A 22,202-nucleotide genomic window follows, 5' to 3' on the forward strand; every position below is an offset into this window, starting at 1 on the left:
GCCTTTCAGTGATTCTGCTTGTTAACAGTAGGTGTTCATCACTAATGCTCAATCATCTCTTAATGTATCAGTTATATGTACTCTGAGATTTTGTGTACCTGTGACGTTGTAGTAATCATGAAGACATTGAGTAGCTTGTTCAGGTGTGTTTGATTAGGGTTGAAGGTAAACTCTGCAGGAAAGTCGATCTCGCAGACCAGAATTGAGAACCCCTGAATTAGAAGATTTAACAAACACAAAACCTCAAAAAATCAGTTTTTGCTGACACACACAGACATCAACAATCAGCGTATAAATCTCAATAATGGTGACTATCAAAAGTACCTTGCTGCAATGCATGCTGAGTACCAGCATGGTACAAAACTCCCAGCATCCATTGCAACATGAAATTATGCAGCTGAATTGTCCTATTATTTTGTTTAAGTCTAAATATTTGCTTTTATTTTTTGCTGTTGTTTTTGTTGCAAATTAGTAGCTTTTCTGTGATGTTCTGAATTAATCTGTTTATCTAAATATTTGTGATTGTCACCATTGTTGAGATTCATGTGCTGATTGTTGATATGTGTGTGTGTGTCAGCTAAGGTCACATTTTTAATTTCATGTTTGTTAAAATACTTAAACCAATTGTCATATCATATCACTTGATCTCATGCTGCATTAACACAGGGTTTGAGATGTGAAACAATGTGAGGTGAGATTAGTGGAACAACATAATTTTAGGCTTATAAAAACTTAAGTGAACCAGGGTATTTCATGATGATTATAAAACCGTTAACAGGTAACCATCATCACCTTATCTCATTTCAATCTAACTTCTTTTGCTGCTACAAACACACCATCCCAGCAGCCTAAAAAGACAATAAATATATTAAGAGTTAAGAGCCCAACTAATGGAAACACTAATCACTGTTATGGCGACTTCAAATGCAATAGAGTTAAACATCTGTTAATTCTCAATAAGACCTTCTGTAGAAGTCTGACAGAAATAAAGTCAGTCTGGTTAGTAATAAGTGAAGCTGGTAATGCTGTTTGTGGAGTTGTTTAATCTTCCTCTGCTAAGATCTTCACAGATTTAATGTGTTCTTTTCTCTTCAGTTTATTTCATCTAAGGCTGTGGCTGAAAATACTCCATGTTTAATATATTAGATATATTATAGAAAATTTGATTTTTTTGGCTACGATAAGGTCCAGTTCTGGTTTATTTCTTTGCTCTTGCCTGACATGTGGCATTGCTATGCAGAGGTGTAAAGTCCAGGTTCAGAAAGTAAAAGACCTTCTCAGTATTTTGTTCCAATCACCTGGATTTGCTAATTCAGACAGGAGATAGAACTAATTAGTGAAATCAGCTGACTGAGTTTATGGGTGGAATAAACATATGGCAAGACTTTTACTCTGTGACCCCTGGATTGCCAACCTCTGTTCACAACAATTTATGCTTTTGTTTTGAATTAGTGACCTCTATGGGCAAAAATTACATATTGTGCCTTTAACTGGCTAGTTAGATCATAGTTTGCAGATTAGTTTTTAGTTGGATGTTTGTTGGTTTTAGTTTAACCATCCCTTCAGTGAACACTGTGCAGGTTAATGTTATAAAGCACTGGACGGACGAAGAATTTCAATTAGTGCTCAAGTTGTACTGAGATACTGAACACAACAAGACAACAAAATAAATTTTGGGCGGCAGTGGCACAGTGGTTCATGTAGGTTGTCTACAAATTGACCTAACCCCAGCTGCTCCCGATGAGCTGGATGGCGCCTTGCATGGCTGACACTGCCGAATGAATGAGTGAATGAATGGGTGAATGTGAGGCAATATGGAAAGCGCTTCAGAGCCATTGGTCTGTTGAAAGCGCTATATATATGCAGTCCATTTACCATTTTGTACAATCACAAAAGTATCTTCTCAACACATGAGTGAATAAAGGGGTCTGGTGAAATAGAAAAAAAATATCTGGGAATAAAAAGCATCCGTGTTTAGAATCACAGAAGCAATTTTAAATCATCAAGAGCTCAGGTTAATGACATGAACTGTTTGACAGGTGATTCACATGATCTGAGGATTGAGGAGGTCAAACTATCAGTTAAATCACTGAGAAACACATTCGAAAAAACAGGAGAAGGAAACACAGTCCAGAAACCTGAAAAATGCTGGAAAATGAGTGGAACAGGAAAATGGGACCAGAAGGAAAAACTGACGGTGACAGAACAACAATCAAAGCCTACAGGTAAGAAATAGCATTTTATAACACCTTTCCCAAATATCATGATTCATTTCTTGAAATGTAATTGTTTATCTTATTTTTTCTGCTCTAAAGCTGTCTGTGCTTCAGTTTCAGAGTCTATAAAGCAATCTAAACCCGGTGAGCACACAAATCTCAGGATTGTGATGGTTGGTAAAACTGGAGCTGGAAAGAGTGCAACAGGAAACACCATCCTGGGACAAAAGGCGTTTAAAGAAGATTTGTCTACTGAATCTGTGACTGAGAAATGCCAACAACGTCAGCAGATGGTAGAGGGTCGAAACATCTCAGTGATCGACACTCCAGGACTGTGTGACACATCATTCAGTGAAGAACACCTGAAGAATGAATTAGTGAAGTGTGTAGAGATGTCTGTTCCTGGTCCTCATGCGTTTCTGCTGGTCATCAGACTGGATGTGAGACTCACAGATGAAGAGAAAAATTCAGTGAAATGGATTCAGGAGAACTTTGGGGAAAATGCTGCACGTTACACCATCATTCTGTTCACTAGAGGAGATCAGTTAGTAACATCTATAGGGGATTTTCTGGAAAAAAACAATCAGATTAATGATCTAGTTATAAAGTGTAAAGGTGGTTGTCATGTGTTCTATAACAAAGATGAAAAAAATCTATCACAGGTCACTGAACTGCTAAAGAAGATAGAGAAAATGGTGAACGAGAACAGAGGAGAGCATTACACACATGAGATGTACCAGGAAGCTCAGGGAAAAATAGAGGAAGAAGAGAAGAAGCAGAGAGAGGAAGGAGAGAGAAAGAAGTTAGAAGTAGAAACACAGATAAGGGAGGATGAAAGAATGAGAATGTTGACTAACGGAGTGGCATTAGTGGGAACAGGAGTGGTATTGTGTGCAGCTGGAGGAACACCAGCTATAATACCAGGACTAGCAATAGCTGGAGTAGCTGGAGGACTGGCCTCTGCTACTAAAGGAGACACAGTATATGAAGTTTTAAAGGCAGGAGCCATAGCTGTTGGAACTACAGCACTGACCACACTGTAAAATCGAATTAGTTAGACTTACTTAAAAAAAGCATGCAAACTGATTGCCTTACAACAGAGGTTCTCAAACTTTTGGAACTAAAACCCCACCAAGCCTCTTCTATCTTGTGCCATTTTTTTCCATAATGTATTTTAAAAATGTATATTCAGAATGTCTGATGTTTGGCAATAACGTATTGTTGGTGAAGGTAACCTATTAATAACAAACAACCACATTTGGTCAGGAATAAGATTATACAATTATTAATACATAACTACTTTCTGATGCTGAAATAAAATCACCTCATTAACTTTGTTTTTGGCTTCCTTTGCAACAAATTATGTGTTTTTGTAAACATTGTTACAGAGACCACAAACTTACATAAAAAGTCAAGAGTCAAACTGCCCAACTAAAGGAAACACTTTTCAATAAAACATCAACATCTAAACCTCTGTTAATTCTCCATAAGAGCTTCTGTAGAAGTCTGACAGAAATAAAGTCAGTCTGGTTAGTAATAAGTGAAGCTGGTAATGCTGTTTGTGGAGTTGTTTAATCCTCCTCTGCTGAGATCTTCACAGATTTAATCTCTTCTTTTCTCTTCAGTTGATTTCTTCTAAGGCTGTGACTGAAGTAGTTCTTGTGTTTCTCTTTCATTCAGTGATTCTACTCGTTAACAGCAGGTGTTCATCACTAATGCTCAATCATTACTTAATAAATCACTTAATTATGTCATTAACTTTGTTACTTTAACACTCTTTAAAGTGGGACCATACAGTATGTACTCTGGGGATTTTGATGTGAAGATAGATTTTTTTTTTTAATGACATACTATTTTACATGTAAAACATGCTGCATTAGATTTGTCTTGCATTGTAAAAACAGTCACATGCAAATTATGCTCCGCCTCTCCCTAGCAAAAAATGTTTAGGGAAAGGAAAGGCTGGTTTTGAGAGTCCCCCCCCCCCCCCCCCCCCCCCCCCCCCCCATTTATGTATATTCTGGTTGGAAAGCAATAAAATACACTGAGTACTCAAATTATCCTCTGTCTGTGTTTTTTTCTTGAAAATATTTTGAACGGTTTGAACTCAAGAATGAACAACTGCATATAGAGAGATTATAACAACACAATTAAAGTTTACATGGTGTGTTATGCTATATGAGTTAGCAATAAAACTGCCATTATATGACATGAAAAAAAAATTCTGACAATTTAGTTAGAAGTCAGATCACCTTATAAACACAACTAACTTATTACTTTTCTTCTTTTGAAACCATAAATCTTTACTTTATTAAAGCATCAATAGGAAGAATAATATAACAATATTAATGAAGTTCCAAGTGCCCAAACAAAGGGAACACGGATTACCATAATGGTGAGTTCAATCAAAACCATTTGAGGAAAATCAACATCAATTAATTAGTCAACCTCCCTGTCAACACATGAGATCATGTGATGATCAAAGTGACATCACACCATTCTCATACGTTGAGACTCACACTAGGGCTGGGCGATATATCGCATGACATTGTTATGCGCATCTCGTCAGTAAAGCCGGTTCCTTGATTAGTAGTAAATCACCTTCACCTGCTTTCAGATGGAGCGGCATTTACTACACAGCACAAACTCCAGTGTTAAATTAACACTCAAGAGTGTTTAAGTTAATGAGATAATTAAGTGATTAATTTAGTGATGTTTGAGCATTATTGAAGACACCTGATGTTAAGTTCTCGCAGCTGGCTGCGTTCTTCATCAACTCACGAGCCGAGTGATCCACCGCTAAGAGTTGTACACTTAACAAGCAGAATCATTGAAGGAGAAAATCTCAGCCACCGTTATGGCGATAAGTGTTTGCTTTAGTTGGGCTCTTAACCTTTAAACATTCACTTTAAATTTGTTTATCTGCTGTTATTTTATTATAACATTCAAAGGAACAAAAAAAAAAAATGTGATCTTATAGTGTTGGTTGTGTTCTGGAACAATCATGCTGTGATCTGAGAATGAATCTTATTGCGATAGTTTGGTTTAACTTATAAGCAAAAACTTTTTGATTCTACAGCATATAAGAATATAGGTCCACTTCTTATAATAAAAAATATTTAATAAACATTGTTCTGATCAAAACACTTTCAAATAAATTATTTAGAAACACAGACATCAATAATCAGCCTGTGAATCTCAACAATGGTGACAATAATAAAGCATGTTGCAGTGGCTGCCACCAATCACAACTCATTAATGGCTCCCATCATGCATTGCGATATGAATAAATTATGACCTGAATTTTCTATTTAATTTACTTTTCCTAATTGAATATTCTGCTCATCACCATTGTTGAGATGCATAGACTGAATCTTGAAGTCTGTGAGTGCCTACAAGCATAATTTTTTTTTTTTTTTAGAAACAACTTTTAAGAAATCCTTTTTATTACAGCTAAACTTCTGGATATTTATGCAGAATCACAGTTATGCTGTAACCAACAACATAAATCATAATCATAAAGTTCAAATGACAATTTGTTATAATATAACCAACACCATCAGATCACATTTTTCTTTGTTCACCTGGCAGTTATAACTCAGATACATCAGCCAAAATAAAATTTAAAGTTAATAATATAAGGGTTAAGAGCCCAACTAAAGCAACCACTGATCTCCATAACGGTGGCTTACAATTTTAGATTTTCTCCTTCAGTGATTCTGCTTGTTAACATCAGGTGTCTTCAATAATGCTCAAACATCACTCAATTAATCACTTAATTGTCTCATTAACTTCAACACTCTTGAGTGTGGACTCATATACACTCCCAGGAGTGTTAATTTAACACTGAAGTTTTTGCTGTGTACAAAGAGCCGTAGTTAACTGACAAGCTGGGCCATATCGCATTAATTATCGCTGGCGATACGTCCGCGATATTAATGCGATATGGCTCAGCTTGTCAGTGAACTACGGCTCTTTGTAGTAAATGCCGCTCCATCTGAAAGCAGGTGAAGGTGATTTACTACTAATCAAGGAATCGGCTTTACTGACGAGATGCGCATAACAATATCGTGCGATATATCGCCCAGCCCTAGCTGTAACTGTGTGTTTATAAGACATATCACTTGTGGCAAAAACAAAGCCAATTAAAATGAGATGAGGTGTTGCTGGTTATGTTTTGGATATTATGTTATCACATAATAATTGGCTCATCGATTTCATTCAGTGTCTAGTCATTTATCAAAAATGTGTTTTCAGTACAGCTTAATTTAATATTACTACTCTGTGAATTTGCTGCAAAAGATCAAACAGTGCTGCGCAATCTTCAAACTCATCATTCACTATAAAAAATATTACTACAACTTCAGGATGACACATACAGACATCAAGAATCAGCCAATGAATCTCAACAATGGTGACAATCAACAAAAAAGATAACATCAAATTGGAACATCATAAAACACGCTACTAAAAGTCAACACAAAACCAAAAGCAAAAATAAAAGCAAATAAGACAATGAGAAAATAACCAGACAATTCAACTGCATAATTTATTATGCTGCAATGCATGCTGGGAGTCTGGGACGATTTTTTTTGTACTATCCTGGTACCCAACATGCATTGCAGCATCGAACTTTTGATTGTCACCATTGTTGAGATTCATATGCCAATTCTTGATGTCTGTGTGTGTCTGGTCATTACAGAAGATCGAAATGTTCTGTGCATAAACTTTGTAAAATCTTCCATATTTTCTGGTGGCAAAACTCAAATAGGCTTCATCTGTAAAATCACAGTGATATCACGATAAATACAACATACAAAATTTTACCCTAACATATACTCTTGACAAAAAAAGAGATCAGACAAATAGAGCATCTAAGTGATGCTTGTGACTGTTAGCAAAATGCCATCTGATCAAGTTTTCTTCCAGCTTTTTTGCAATAGATAATGTATTTAAAGACACAGCTATAACAACCAAAGAAAATCTAATGTTGAAATGTCAAGGGTCAAGACCCCAACAAAAGCAAACACTGATCACCGTCGTGGTGACATCAAATGAAAATAAAATGACATCCAAACCTCTGTCACCTTTTAATAAGAACTTCTATAGACGTCTGACAGAAATAAAGTCAGTCTGGTTAGTAATAAGTGAAGCTGGTAATGTTGTTTGTGGTGTTGTTTAATCCTCCTCTGAGATTTAATTTAATATTCAGTTGATTTCATATTTTATCTGTTCTTCATGTTCCTCTTTCCTTCAGTGATTCTGCTTGTTAACAGCAGGTGTTCAGCAGATGAACATTAACTGAATTAACTGTAATTATGTAATTATTCACTCAGTCAAGTGGACTATATTAGTGAACAGTGGCGTCATGCAAGCCAAAATTCTGGGTGGGCACAATCTGAGACGTTGCAATTGTTTTCTGACGGGTGATATGGATCATGTTAGGAGGGGTCAGGCGGTTTCTCCCCCTGAAAATGTTTTAATTCTGGCTGCTAAACATACCATTTCAATGCAGTTTGGGAGGGACAGAAATACCTTAACGGAGCTAGCAGCAACCCTCCTCTATCTGAGGACTAAGTTAAAGTATCTATTTTGTAAGTTTAAGTAAAAGACAGGTGGATGAAAGAACTGTAAGCTCAAAATCAAAAGCTTTTGAAGTCTACTTCATTAAAGCATGTTTACACACACACTTACTGTACACTTAGGCCTACTACACATGATTTTAAAAACAGTAACATTGCAGTTTTTATGTTATGATTTTGAATTGGTATGTGACCTAAGAACGATCTTACATTAAAGGTACATAAAGGTGTTGAGGTCTGACTTTGTGGTGCTCTGAAATTAAGTTATTTTAATATATTAATATGTGATGAAGGACTTTGAAAGAAGTTTGACAGATTTCAGTGCTGATTCTGAATAAGGTTAACACTACCCAGTTTATTTGAAAATGGTAAATATTTGACAGAAATGCAAAAAAAAGTAATCAAATCAAATGTAATATGTAACATTACTTTAGTAAAATCATTGAAATACTGTAGTTACACTGCTCATTAATATTTTAAATAAGGAACTTGTAAAGAGTAATTTATGAGCTAACAGAAAAGCTAGTAACTTGTAATCCTCGTTACACTGACACAACTTAAATTAATGCTCTGAATTCGCAGCTAATATAAAATCCATAACTTTTTGATCAAGTTAAAATTTCCAGGTCAAACTCAAATAATCCCACTACCTTTTAATATCATCCGATAACTAAATTAATGCCGATTTTTTGCTTTGCCCACTTACCACTTCAAGACCATCTGTAAAACATTGCCAGCTCAACGTGCGAGACGAGTGAGTGTGAGTTGCTTGATCATACACAGCAAAGATTCTAGAGCGATACGCGCGTAGCGTTCTAGATTTGATATACACAGACACCATATTAGGAAAAAGGGGCGGGCTGATGCTGACCGATTTATTACACATCCAGAAGAATACATTTGAGTCGTTATAGGCTCTGGTAATTATGGAGCATAATAGGAATAAAGTTGTGACAAAAAAATTACCAGGGAGGAAAAATCTGAGGGGGCACGTGCCCTCACTTTGAATGGGCATGACGCCACTGTTAGTGAACTAATGTAGGGAATAGTGAATGAGGGTGTAGGATATGATTTGGAACACAGCCTTTGAGTGTCGACTTTGAGCGCTGTTAATTCACACTATAGCTACTTTCTCGAAAAGGACAAATATCACCTAGAATGCATTTTTCTATGGTTTTAATGGAAAACGTGAAATGTCCCGTGAGAGCAATTACAGTTTTTCACTGTATTTAGTAAGGATAAATACTGTTAAGCAATTAACGTGTCTTTTCCGTTGATCATCAGTCTTTCTCTCGTTCTTGTACATGCACTTGAACATTAAATTCCCTCCAGTGCATCCAAACACACTGAAACAAAGTACTTGACCTGCCAAACACAAGTACATTTGCTCTGGGTTATTATATATCATCAATCTGAGTAATATAACATAGTATGTGACCCAGACTGAGCAGTGAAGAACTGACCTGAGATCAGGCAGAGAATAATGAAGATGAAGATAATGATATCAGCCTTCATTCCAGATTGACTTCAGTCTCAGATATCCAGAGAAAAACCAGATCCGATCACAATCCAGTGAAAGCAAGAACTGATCAAACGTGTTCCTTGAATGCGATGTAAGTCTCTATCATTAGAAGAACACAGATCCTCCGTCAGTCTTTCTCACGTTTCTTCTTCCTTATTCTCTATAACGGTTACACCCATTTCTGCTCTGTTAACAGGACGTAATGTGCAGAGATGTGTGTGAAATATATATGTGTGAAAGACAAGCAGAGAAACCTTAGTAGACCTCAATCATCTTTAAACATCTTTAAAGAGAGCATATACGCACAGAGCTTAGATTAGGCCACGATCAGGCCTTGGTTAAAATATTAAATAAACATGGGTGATGTGCATCTTGAGACAAAACAATGACACTGACATTTTATAAGTTATGCCAGTGCAAGTTTCATTTAAAACAGACATTTTAGTCTGGGACTAGACTTAAGGCAGACGACACATCCAAATAAATATAAGCACATATGTAAATACTTGTTTATTTAGTCATTTATTTAATAATTTACTTGTTAATTTACAGGAAATGCTCGAAATGTGAACCATTGACCATCATTTTGCGAACAATTGTAAAAAAAAAGAAGTCACGTCGTAATATTTCTGTTTTAAACCACACTGTAAAAACATAGGTGTAATAAACGGTGAACAGCAGCACTGAGACGTTTACCATCAACTGAAGTAACATGAGAGAAAAGAGACAAACTATTAATTTTAACGATTAATGAAACACGACACATATACATCTACATGATGATGTCATCAACACCAACAAGGTGCCAATGACATATGATCAGATTTTCTCTTACATGTCTTGCCAGAACACAGTTACAGCAAACAGAAACACAACTAATGTTAAAATGCCAAATCAAACAGCCCAACTAAAGCAAACACTAACCACATTAATGGTGACAAATATAATTTTCAATAAATCAACATATAAACCTCAGTTAATTCTCAATAAAAACTTCTGTAGACGTCTGACGGAAATAAAGTCAGTCTGGTTAGTAATAAGTGAAGCTGGTAATGCTGTTTGTGGAGTTGTTTAATCCTTCTCTGCTGAGATCTTCAGATTTAATGTCTTCTTTTATCTTCAGGTGATTTCAGTCTGTGTGTCCTTAAGTCAGTGTTACATGTCCACATGCACAAGTTTTCTTTGAAAACGCATCTTTTTCTCTCCGTTTACGACATTGAATAGCCTTGTTAAAGATTAATGTCAGTTTGTACATATAGATATAGATGCAGCAGTTTACTCGCAGTTGTTGTCCAGCGGTGAAACTCGAGGACAGTTGCGTTTCAGAGATTTTGGGATAAGTTTGTGTGTGTAACTGTCGTGCCGGAGGAGTGACATGAGAACTTTAGGATGTTTCGGGATTCTCTGTATCATGTGAGAGAACTGATACGACCTCACATTCAAGGCCTGACAAAACACGACTGAGATCACCGGTGAACGTTGTTACAAAGATTGCATTTACTCTATACTATTTAAGCAATGAAGGTAGACTGCGGAAAACAGGGAATGCTTTCCCACATTGACACATTGTGACGGCCCAGATCCGGCCCACATCTGGCACACGTGGAAAGGTGATCTGGCCCACATGCAGGCCAAAGCAATGCCACATGTCAGCCAAGAGCAAATAAATAAACCAGAACTGGACCATATCTGAGCCACAAAATCTGTGTATATTAAATAACTGTACACCATTACAGTGATCGTTTCCATTAGTTGGGCTCTTAACTCGTATTTTATCTTTTGTCTTCTTTGGCCGCTGCGAGTTTGTTAAAGGCTGTTGCAGCAGCAAAGAAAGCTAAAGTGAAATGAGATCAGGTGATGATGTTTTCCTGTTGATGGATTTATAATCATCATGAAGTTGAGTAATTCACTGATGTCTTTTGAATCTAACAATTGAGTTGTACCATGTACTCACATCACAAATCCTGTGTTACTGCAGCATGAGAACCAGTAACATTATACCAAGCAGTAAGAAGACTTTAACACATGTGTGCAAGAAAAATACAAGTAGTCTACAATGACAAACACAGATATCAACAATTAGCACATGAATCTCAACAATGGTATTACGCTTAAACTCTGGACAAGACTAAGTCTAGGACTATTTTAAACCATGACAGATAAAGCAGATTTCTGTTTATCTGGTTTAAAGGGCAATTTTAGTCTAGGGCTAGACTTAATCAATGTCTTTTCATCAGTAAATCTAGAAAAGACTCATTGAGCACATTCTGAAACTGCACATTGAGCTCTTTCTGCCAGTAGGAGGCAGTGTCACATTGAGCTTGTGGATTGAGAGAGTAGAGGTGGATTGAACCAAACTCTGTAAATTAAGTTGTGTTGGACAGAATAGAACAATATATATTAACTTGAGAGATTGATTGAACCTGACCTATTAAAAAGCCTCAAAATAGTATCTATGAGTTCCTGAATTTCATAAAACTGATTAACATGTTTTAAGTGTTGAAAGTGGCTCAATTATGATTGTAAGGCAATTGCACTCTTTTTTCCATCGTTGGATGGTTTTCATTGGGATTTTAAGTATTATTTAATCAAGAAAGAGCCATGGTTTTCCTTTCACACAATGTTATTAATTTTAAATTTCCTATGTGTTTTCCCAGAGCATTTGTTCCCAGAGCATTTGTGACCACCATTTGTGTCACCTCTGATTTGAAAAACTGTTTTGTTTTTATTGACAGCTTAATGTGCAGTGTCTGATTTAGTGTTATTTTTTTTTTTTTTGGCATGTTCATCTAAACACAAATCTCAGCTACAGCTTCTTTTAGCAGTAATACTAAAAACAGAAGAACCACATCAGGGCAAGAAAGGACCGTTATTTACCTCAGTTCATGTTACAGAGAAGAACTGATTCAGACACAGAAATGCAATAAAACACGACACGTACATGTAAGTTACAGTAGTCTTGGTCATCTTGGTCATCAATTGAACAATTTAACTTTAACCATAGAGAAAACATAAACATGATTCACGTCCAAGCTTGTTTTTGATTGAGAAAACGACGGAGAAAGTTTGCTGTGGACACGATATCTACAGACCAGCAGGTGTTACTGAAACCTGTAGGAGTCGCTGTGACGCTCTCCAGTCCGCCGGTAAAACCACTGAAGAAAAAGAACCCGTGCGCGCTGAGACTGAGGTGTGTTTAAACTGATTGAACTTATTCGCTTTTTATCATTAAAAAACTAATTAACCATGGTTTTACCACAGTAACCATAGTAAAGGGTATTTGTAATAATAGTAAGTATATTTGTAGTTATAAACACATTTACCGTTGCTTACTACAGCAGCTGTGTTTTAACTGTGATATTTGTAATAAAACCATAGTTAACACGTTTAATTTTCAATGCCGGACACTTAAATGACGATTATAAACGAGCACAAGTAACATTATCATGTTTAATTTCTTAAATCTGCGTTTAAATTCAGCAGTTTTAAATAATGATAATGTATTATAATTATATTCTCACGATAATTAATTTAAACATAAACACGTCTAAACATGTTTATTTATATCTGAAATTAATATCTACCAGATCAGTATATTAATATTATCAGAAAATGCAATCATTTTCTTATTCTGTTCATCATTTTGAGTTTAAATCAGTGTGAGTTCATTATAAATTCTTCTTGTAATAATGATAAGTTGTTTGTCTTCAGATGTTGACCATGAGAGCGCAGATGGATGTGATCTGCTGTAAATCAGTAGGAACGGATCTGTCCATGCTGGATATTGAGGATTTCATCACTGAAATCTGTCAGCTGAAGAAAGAGGTGGCGTCACTGGAGGCAAAGCTGAGAGAAAGAGGAGACAAACCCAACAGAGAGGTTTGAGCAGCTCATCATTTCATCCTTCAGCTCAATCAAACCAAAGTTGTGTTAGCTTCTCACTTCTTATGCACATCTCAAGTTAAGCCAGCAGCAAATTATGCAAACAAATCACCAGTTTAACCACTAGAACTGCCGAGTAAAGGCTGATTTATACTTCTGTGTTGGACCTACGCCGGAGCTTACGCTGTAGACTATGTTCGATGTAGAAGTATAAATTTCATCAGAAACGATCTTAAAACAGGGCTTTAAGTGTAAAACGCTGAACTTACCCTTTAAGCCCTGTTTTAAGATCGTTTCTGATGAAATCGAACCGTTAAGATTAAAATTTGGACACATGCTGCTGTCCCGAGAATTTTAGGTTTCTGTGTTAGCACCCTTTTGGGTGTAAGCAGCGATTTTTGCGTGAGCATATCAGTGAACACCCCAGACCACTCGGTGAGTTTCACGTCTTTGTAAACTAAAGTTTAATGCGTTTTATGAATGATTCTTCCAGCTGCACCTATGAAACCATTGTAGAGGTGGGGGGGTGCTAACACAAAAACCTAAAATTCTCGAGACAGCAGCATGTGTCCAAATTTGAATCTTAACCGTTCGATTTAATCAGAAACGATCTTAAAACAGGGCTTTACTTGTAAAACACCGAACTTACCCTTTAATGAAGCTAATATAAACAGGTTGTTGTTTATTTGTGTTGATCTATGATGTGTTTGTCAGGATCAGGAGAAGGTTTCAGTGTGTGTGACTGATTGGACAGAAGCTCAGGATTCAGTCTGGAGATCCAGAGACACACAGGACTCAGAGCTCAGCCTCACTTTACTGTGTTATACTGACGCTCAGGATCATGGATCCGCTGATCAAACCTCTGATTGTAACGCTGGAGAACAGCAGATGAAGATGTGCTCCGTCAAACTGGAGGACTGCAGGAACCTGATAGAGAGACGAGGAGAAGAAACCACAGCAGAGGAACAACAACAGAGCCATGAGGAGGAGGAGGATGAAGATGAAGATCAGAATGAGGATGATGAAGGAAATGATGTTGATGATGAAGAATATGAGGATGAGAATAATGGAAGGGATGACGATGATGATTTTATTCCTTCAGGTATGTTTCTTCCACACAGCAAAATCCCCAGTGTTAAATTAACACTGCTCAGTGTTTATATGAGTCCACACTCAAGATGTCAAGATGATGGATCTAATAATGTTTATGGATGAGTGAATAGGTTGATGTTTTTAACATGACTGTGGGATAAAGGAGGGCGCGATTGCTAATGAGAGACCGATATCAGCACCGCCGCCACAGGCGAGTGCCGTGGATATAAAGGAATAAGGACCCGCAAGTGCTGTATTAATACTCACACAGGTCAGTTTATTAGACGAACGAAGCTTCTGAGGTAACGCAGCGCTGTTTCACTTGGTCTACACCAGTGTTTCTCAACCCTGCTCCTGAAGGACCCCCAACACTGCACGGTTTACTTGATTCCCTAATCAAACACACCTGATTCAACTCATCAGCTCATTATCACATGTGAACACAGCTCATTATCAAATTTGTGGAAAAATGATCTTAAGTTAAAACGTTTTTCTTAAATGTCTGTGGCGTCCTCGAGTGGCGAGCTTCGTGATTGCATCATTAGAAAATTGCGTGGTATGAGTCCAAAACATGGAATACATTTTCCCAAGAGATCGGTTCCGTACGCATTACAAACCCAACCATCCCGGTGGGTGGACCATTTTTCCTGCCGACCAAAATCCGCGCTGGAGCGAACACCACAATGTTGCGCAACATCAACTGGCAAATGTAATGAAAGCGGAACGAAACTCATTATTTTGTGCTTTACGGGCCATTTATCATTTCGGACAATTATCAGTGCAGCGCGAGCCGATCTTGATTAAGCGACACCGTTTCTACACAAGAGATCCAGTAAACAAAGCATTTGAATTTGCCACTTAAGTAAGAACATCGCTACGAGATCTACTATTACAATTTCTCCATTATTAACTGATCAAGCAGCGCTGATGTGGAAACCAGGAGAAACATTGTTCCATGAATGAACTAGTTATAGGTTTTAAGTCCACAGATCATTCACCATGGATTTAATGTAGTAACACTAACTTGTAACCATGGAAGTTTGGCAGAAATATTAAAATGCTTTCCAGTACATCACGCATCTTTTTCCAGCACTTCAAAACTCAAATGTTATATGTTATTTAAATTTTATTTTTAATGTGATGACCAAAACATTATTTGTTCATCCGTCAAAGATTACCCCCATTTATAAAACTAAAAGTTTCAAGATGTAGGAAAACTCACAATTATTTAAAAATAATTTTTCTATTAATAAATAGGAAATTTCTATGGCGTTTCTTTATTTTTGCTGTATCGAAAACGTACCGAACCGTGACACCACTGTATCGTATCAAAACAAACCGTGAATTTTGTGAACCGTTACACCCCTATTAAAAATATAAAAGAACAATAAAGACTTTGAATAATAAATGACTATTGAATAATATTTTATTATTTTAAAAAGTTTAGGAGTCTTTAAATCATTAATGTCTCATATCTTTATGTACTAGTAATTCTATACAATAATAGGTCAAATGCAGCAAGTCAAAAGACCAACTGGACCTTCTTTACCAGTTTGCACACATTTCTTTGAAGGATTGCAAAAATATCATCTGAATATCGATATCGAGATATTGAAGAAAAAAAATCGAGATATTCATTTTTGTCAATATCTCCCACCCCTAGTTGATGGTATTTTGACACATGTTGGGTTAAAATGTAACTGGATAGAATAGCACTGGGTGGAAGGCAGTTTGTGTTAATGAAAATAATTATAGGTATATTTTATATGGTATCCCATAAAAAGCTCTAAATAAATAAAACAATACATTACAATAAATACATAAAATCTTAATTCATAACAACTTAAAGATTAACTGGTGTTTTTTTGACAGCCAATCACATCATGCCTCTTTTGCAATATCTTTTTCAAATGCTGCTTTCACGTGTTATTAAAGTAACACCAGGTAACTTTTCAACCTTCATGATATATTTCCAAGTCTCTTGTGATGGTACATCGACTTACAATAGGTTGAATGACACGTCTGCCATAGCCTGACGGCGTCTGTAGCGTTTTTAATCGTACTTTTAAACTTCGGGTTTCGGGTAGTAACCGGAGAACAAAGAGAACTACAAAACTCGACTGCTTTACGGCATATACGTCACTTCCACCACCACCCCCACTTCCTTAAAATCGCAGGGCTGTTAAGTGTCACGCATTGAGCGTGACAGTCACTCATTTCGGTCTTTTGTCACGCTCTCCCGCCACACATTGTATTTCTTACGCTGAAAAACTATTTGTAATATATTTAATATGCCGCAGCGCCCAAAACTCTGGCCGCGCCGCTCTCACTGTGGAACCGGCATGAATTCAAGCGCGTCTCCTCTGGTGTTGTTAGCCAATCAGAAAATAGCACTATTGTATCTGGGTAACATTTAACGCAACAACCAATGACACCCGTAGTCTGGGGTGTTTTTTTGTCTGCCTGACTATGTTACGGAAGCTATCTTATCCTCCGTTTATCTTCATCAATCAGGTAATGATTATTTGTCTTGCCTCAAGCTATAATGCAAATCGATTTGTACAATTTGCAGATTTATTTATGGTAGCTTGATATTATAATATTACCGATATATGGTTATTATCTACCACTCAAACATTGCATTGAAGTATCATATAGATTCAGTAAAACGGTAACCAATAGACTAGGCTACTATAATGACACTGGCTTTGTAAACGTGATCATCGCGATCATTTGTCGTTAGAAATAAAACCCATGAAATTATATTCATATGACATGCTGAAATATATGCCACTGTACCTGGGATGAAGACATTTCACACGCGACGCAAGCAGAACACCTGCATGTGACCTCCTCCTACAGTGTTCAGGGCTATCATGGTTGTCAACAAATGCACGATGACAGAGTTTACGACAGTAGTAGAGGACAATACTGTTTCCCAACTGTAGGGGGACCCCGAGAGCAAAAGTTACCTGGTGTTACTTTAATAAACAATTTATTATAACAAACTATTTATTTATGTCAGACATCTACAGAAGCTCTTATTGAGAATTACCAGGGGCCTGTACCATGATGGTAGTTGAACAAACTCAGGGTTACAGGATTAGTTTAGAGTTGACAAAACCAAACCAATCCAACCAGGCTTTGTTGGTACCATGATGCTGATCATCAACTTTCTCTGTCAACTCAGGCTTTGATCCTGAGTTTAGGAGTTTAAGTGTGACATCTGTAGCGAACAGCCAATCACATGTTGAGAGAGAGTGAAACTGAGATTAATTTCTCGCGAGAGAAGCAGCGCAATTCACTTAATAAATAAAAGTATTAAAATATTAAGAATTTAAACAAATTTACACAGCAAGGAGAAACAGCTGTCTATGAAAGAGGACAACTAAAAGAAAAAGTCTCACTACTGTATATCAGTGCAAGTAAAAGTTGTGAAGTTATTTTACACAGCTGATAAAGGTATAGAGAGAATTGAACATTTAAGCACACATGTAGTCATTTTATTGCTTCATCTATTGATGCTAAAGTGTATTTATATTACCTTTATATATTTATTCATTTAAACTGCGTAATAATAATTGATGAACTAAAATTGTACATGTGTGATTGATAAAGGGTATAATAATTACATAAATAATATCTAAATCATACAAATTTATTATTCTAAATAAGCATCACTAAAAACCAGACGATTTTGTCTGTAAAAATCATTTGCTATGTAGTGACCTTTAATTTTGAGTAGAAACAGGTGGAGTGACTTTATCGCATCAGACATGTGTCACTTTGCTCACAGCTGATTGGTCCAAGTTCGGTTTGCAACCTCTTACCTAGAACATAACCTGCCCCGGACCAGGTTAGCCGTGGAGCGTAAGTTACTATGGCGATGAACACTGCTAAAAGCCAAACCACTTTCATGGTCCCTAAAACCCAGGGTTGACGCAAATTAAACTGAAACATAGCTGGCTAGCCACCTAAACCGGCTTCATGGTATAGGCCCCAGGTTTTGTGTTGACGATTCATTGAATGTTTCATTTGAAGTCACCGGAATCGTGATTAGTGTCAGCTTTAATTGGGCTCTTGATCCTTCGGTCGTAAACGGTCTGTGTATTTATTGAGATTGATAGAAGGATAGGCAAGCCACTGAATGGTGGAAACAAAATGAGAACAGGTACCCCATTCTTGCTCGTCTGTCAAGAATGTTCATTTGCCCCCCACCGTCTTCAGTGCCGTTAGCAAGTCTTCAGTGTAGTGGCGCCATTAAACAAATGAAGCAGGCTTATAGGGGAGAATGCTGAAGGACTCTGTTTTCTACACTACAACCTAGTTCTTCTCAATTGGGAGTATTAAGCTACACTAAAATTGCTATGCACATTTTTTTCAGGTAATTTAGAGTTAGTTATTTTTTTCCCAATTAGTTAGAATAATTTTGTGCTTTATTTTTGACCTGTTTGTTCACCTCATCAAAGCTTTAATTTTTAAACAAAGACACTTTAGTAACAGTGCACTTTATTTTTTATTTTTTACACTCAGACCCTTCTATTTATTGGTGTATACTGTAAATAAGTCTTTTTTTTCTGTATGTAAGGAGGGAGTGATTGTTATAAATAAAATGGTTTGTTCAGTTCAGTTGTGTTGTAATAATTGTGTCAAAAGTATAACAGTAAATAAATATCAGTTCTGCATATCGGTTATCGGGCACATAAGCATGCAAATAATTGGTATCGGTTATTAAAAAAATCAATATCGGTCGATCACTAATTTTAAGTTTGACATTTTAATACCATTTCTATTTACAGATGTGAATGGAGGTTCATCTACTGATGAAGAAACAACCTCGACATCAAAAGATCAGCTGAAGGTCAAGAGTTTCTCCTGCGTAACCTGTGGGAAAACATTGAGCTCACAGGGACATTTAGCGAGACATGAGAGAAAACACACAGAACAGAAAGACTTCACCTGCAAGAGATGCAACATCAGCTTTCCTACCTTAGAAGAGAAGAGACGTCATATAACAGAGCACAGAGTGAAGAAGGAGTTTCACTGCGAACAGTGCGGGAAGGATTTTTTCACCACTCCATCTAGTATTAGAGCTCATATGAAGACACACAGCGAAAAGACTTTCCACTGCAGCGAGTGCGACAAGTATTTCAGCACCAAACAACAACTTTCAAGTCATAAAAGAATCCACACGGGTGAAAAGACTTTCCACTGCAGTGAGTGCGACAAGTATTTCAGCACCAAAGGGAATCTTGATGCTCATAAGCGAATCCACACGGGTGAAAGGCCGTACAAGTGTCCTCACTGCGATAGAAGATTCATGTATGGATCTCATCTGAAGGAGCATGTGCGCGTTCACACCAACGAGAGGCCGTACCAGTGCAGCGAATGTGGGAAAACCTTCACAAACTCAAGCTGTCTAAAGTCACACCAGAAAATACACTCTGAGGAGAAACCATATCAGTGTTCACACTGCGATAAACGATTCCGTCACAAATCTTATTTGATTTGCCATGAGAGGACTCACACGGGAGAGAAACCGTACCTGTGCTCCTACTGCGGGAAGAGCTTCTTTAGTCCGGCTCATTTCGGATTTCATCTGAGAGTTCACACTGGAGAAAGGCCGTATCACTGTAGCGTCTGTGGGAAGAGTTTCGGTAAACATGGTACCTTCAAAAATCACCAGCGGATTCATACAGGAGAAAGACCATATAAGTGTTCTCAGTGTGACAAGACGTTTGCTCGATCAGACGTCCTGAAGACTCATGAGCGAGTTCATACAGGAGAGAAGCCTTACCGCTGCTCCATCTGCGACGAGAGATTCGCTTATTTAGGTAGTTTTCAGACCCACCAGAAGAAACACACTAAAGAACAAACTGCTCCTGAATCATCCTAGTGTCTTTTCATCAGTAAATCTGGATAAAGGACTCATTCTTTCATGTGGATTGAGAGAATAGAGATGGATTGAACCAAACTCTGTATATGCAGTTGTGTGGACAGAACTGAACAATGATTGTATATTAAACTTGAGAGATTGAACTTGACTTCAAAATAGTATGAGTGCCTGGATTTCATAACGCTGTTAAACATGTTTGTTTAAGTGTCGAGTTTTATATAAAGTGGCATAAGGATGATTATTACGGAAGCCCTGAACCGCAAGGTAAAAAAAAAAAAAAAAAAACATATCTCGTTATTTCGACTTAAGTCGTTATTTCGGCACAAGTCGTTATTTCGACTTAATATCTCGTTATTTCGACATAAATATCTTGTTATTTCGACATGTCTCGTTATTTCGACATAATAAGGGGACATTCTATTATACATTAAGCTACATTTAGCGTTCTTATAATGAGTTTCTATGGGAGGAAAATGCTTAACGTCAAATTAAACGCTTTGCGTTCATATTCTGGACTTATCTGATTTTTGTAGTATACTTTATTATGATTTTAGTATCATATTGATCAATAAATGCACGCACAATTATCCGTGAACTTGATACATGTTGCAGATATGTTTTAGGCTACTATCCACAAACAAATTGCTTTCAATTATGTGTGCAAAATTCAGAATTCAACAAATGTGCAGCAATTTGTACAAATAGAGACATGTTTGTGTATAAAATACATTTGTTTTATTTTGTTTTAGTGATTATAATTTGCGCGTCCATTTATTGACGTCTGAGTCGATCTCATTTGAGTGTATTCGGCAATTTGCTTAACGTGTAATTAAACACGTTGAGTTTATTTTCTGAGCTCATCATATTTTGTTGTACATATACTTTATTAGAATGATTATTTACTGTTTGGTCTGAACACTGTCTGTTATGTTAAGGTTTGTATTCATTTCGAAATGCCACTAGAGGGCAGAATAAGACCGGGAATTAAAGAACGCATTGTAGTTATGTTGACCTACTGTTTTCATAACACTGGATATTCTACTAATTTTTACTTTTCTAAAACGTTGCATATTAATGGCAATTAACTTATTTAGCAAATACGCATTTTTGTGCTAGTTTTGTTGTCAGTATTGATTAATAAATGGATTTTATTTACTTTTTTTACTAGGAGCGCTGTTATGGAAGCTTGTTTCCGCCACTGAATAAAAAAGAAATAATAATAATTGCGACTTTTTATCTCACAATTCTGACTTTTTTTCTCACAATTCTGACTTCATATCTCGCAATTGTGAGATAAAAAGTCCGAATTGTGAGATAAAAAGTCGCAATTGTGAGAAATAAAGTCACAATTCTGAGAAATAAAGTCGTAATTGCGAGATATAAAGTCGCAATTCTGAGAAATAAAGTCGCAATTGCGAAATATAAAGTCGCAATTCTGAGAAATAAAGTCGCAATTGTGAGATGTAAAGTCGCAATTCTGAGAAAAAAAGTAGCAATTGCGAGATATAAAGTCGCAATTCTGAGAAAAAAAGTCGCAATTCTGAGAAATAAAGTCGCAATTGTGAGATGTAAAGTCGCAATTCTGAGAAAAAAAGTCGCAATTGTGAGATGTAAAGTCGCAATTCTGAGAAAAAAAGTCGCAATTCTGAGAAATAAAGTCGGAATTGCGAGATATAAAGTCGCAATTGCGAGATTTAAACTCATGATTCTGACTTTTTTGGCTCAATTGATATTAACTTTGACCTTCTCGCACCATACGAAGCCACGAGATGTGACAACCACACGAGAGTCTCTTCCGTTTCATCGTCAACAACAGAGCTTTGTTGGACATTTTCCAGTGACAAGGTACGATCATATTTACTCTTTGGAATGATAATCCTTCACAATACGATTATCATGTGATAATAAAATACGTTGGGCAAGTATAAAATGTGACTTTATGTAACGTGCGCGTGCTAAGGTTGTCTATTACGTAGCCTAATCTTGCATGTTAAGTGTTGGTTTTGCGTTTA

The 22,202-nt window shown here is 36.7% G+C and overlaps 2 protein-coding genes across 2 annotated transcripts; both read left to right on the plus strand.

Annotated features, from left to right (window-relative positions):
- Positions 1-2,045: 2,045 nt before the first annotated feature.
- Positions 2,046-4,273, plus strand: LOC143706473 (GTPase IMAP family member 7-like). The gene is made up of 2 exons (XM_077198411.1): positions 2,046-2,225; positions 2,331-4,273. The coding sequence occupies exons 1-2, from the start codon at positions 2,156-2,158 to the stop codon at positions 3,257-3,259; spliced, it is 999 nt and encodes a 332-aa protein (XP_077054526.1). The 5' UTR covers positions 2,046-2,155; the 3' UTR covers positions 3,260-4,273.
- An 8,195-nt stretch (positions 4,274-12,468) lies between these two features.
- On the plus strand, positions 12,469-20,338 carry LOC143706179 (uncharacterized). Its single transcript, XM_077197845.1, has 4 exons — positions 12,469-12,510; positions 13,032-13,199; positions 13,917-14,304; positions 19,094-20,338. The coding sequence occupies exons 2-4, from the start codon at positions 13,032-13,034 to the stop codon at positions 20,188-20,190; spliced, it is 1,653 nt and encodes a 550-aa protein (XP_077053960.1). The 5' UTR covers positions 12,469-12,510; the 3' UTR covers positions 20,191-20,338.
- Positions 20,339-22,202: the final 1,864 nt, after the last annotated feature.

The sequence above is a fragment of the Siphateles boraxobius genome, unplaced genomic scaffold (assembly GCF_051911475.1).
Source record: "Siphateles boraxobius isolate OS27281-9 unplaced genomic scaffold, OSU_SipBor_1 111, whole genome shotgun sequence".
Classification (NCBI taxonomy): domain Eukaryota; kingdom Metazoa; phylum Chordata; class Actinopteri; order Cypriniformes; family Leuciscidae; genus Siphateles; species Siphateles boraxobius.

Bases quoted from the DNA above. Each gene is read 5' to 3' on its own strand.
- LOC143706473 (XM_077198411.1), top strand. From the start codon at position 2,156: ATGAGTGGAACAGGAAAATGGGACCAGAAGGAAAAACTGACGGTGACA. The intron at 2,226-2,330 runs GTAAGAAATAGC...TCTGTGCTTCAG, and splicing joins ACAACAATCAAAGCCTACAG to TTTCAGAGTCTATAAAGCAA.
- LOC143706179 (XM_077197845.1), top strand. From the start codon at position 13,032: ATGTTGACCATGAGAGCGCAGATGGATGTGATCTGCTGTAAATCAGTA. The intron at 13,200-13,916 runs GTTTGAGCAGCT...TGTGTTTGTCAG, and splicing joins GAGACAAACCCAACAGAGAG to GATCAGGAGAAGGTTTCAGT. The intron at 14,305-19,093 runs GTATGTTTCTTC...TTCTATTTACAG, and splicing joins TGATGATTTTATTCCTTCAG to ATGTGAATGGAGGTTCATCT.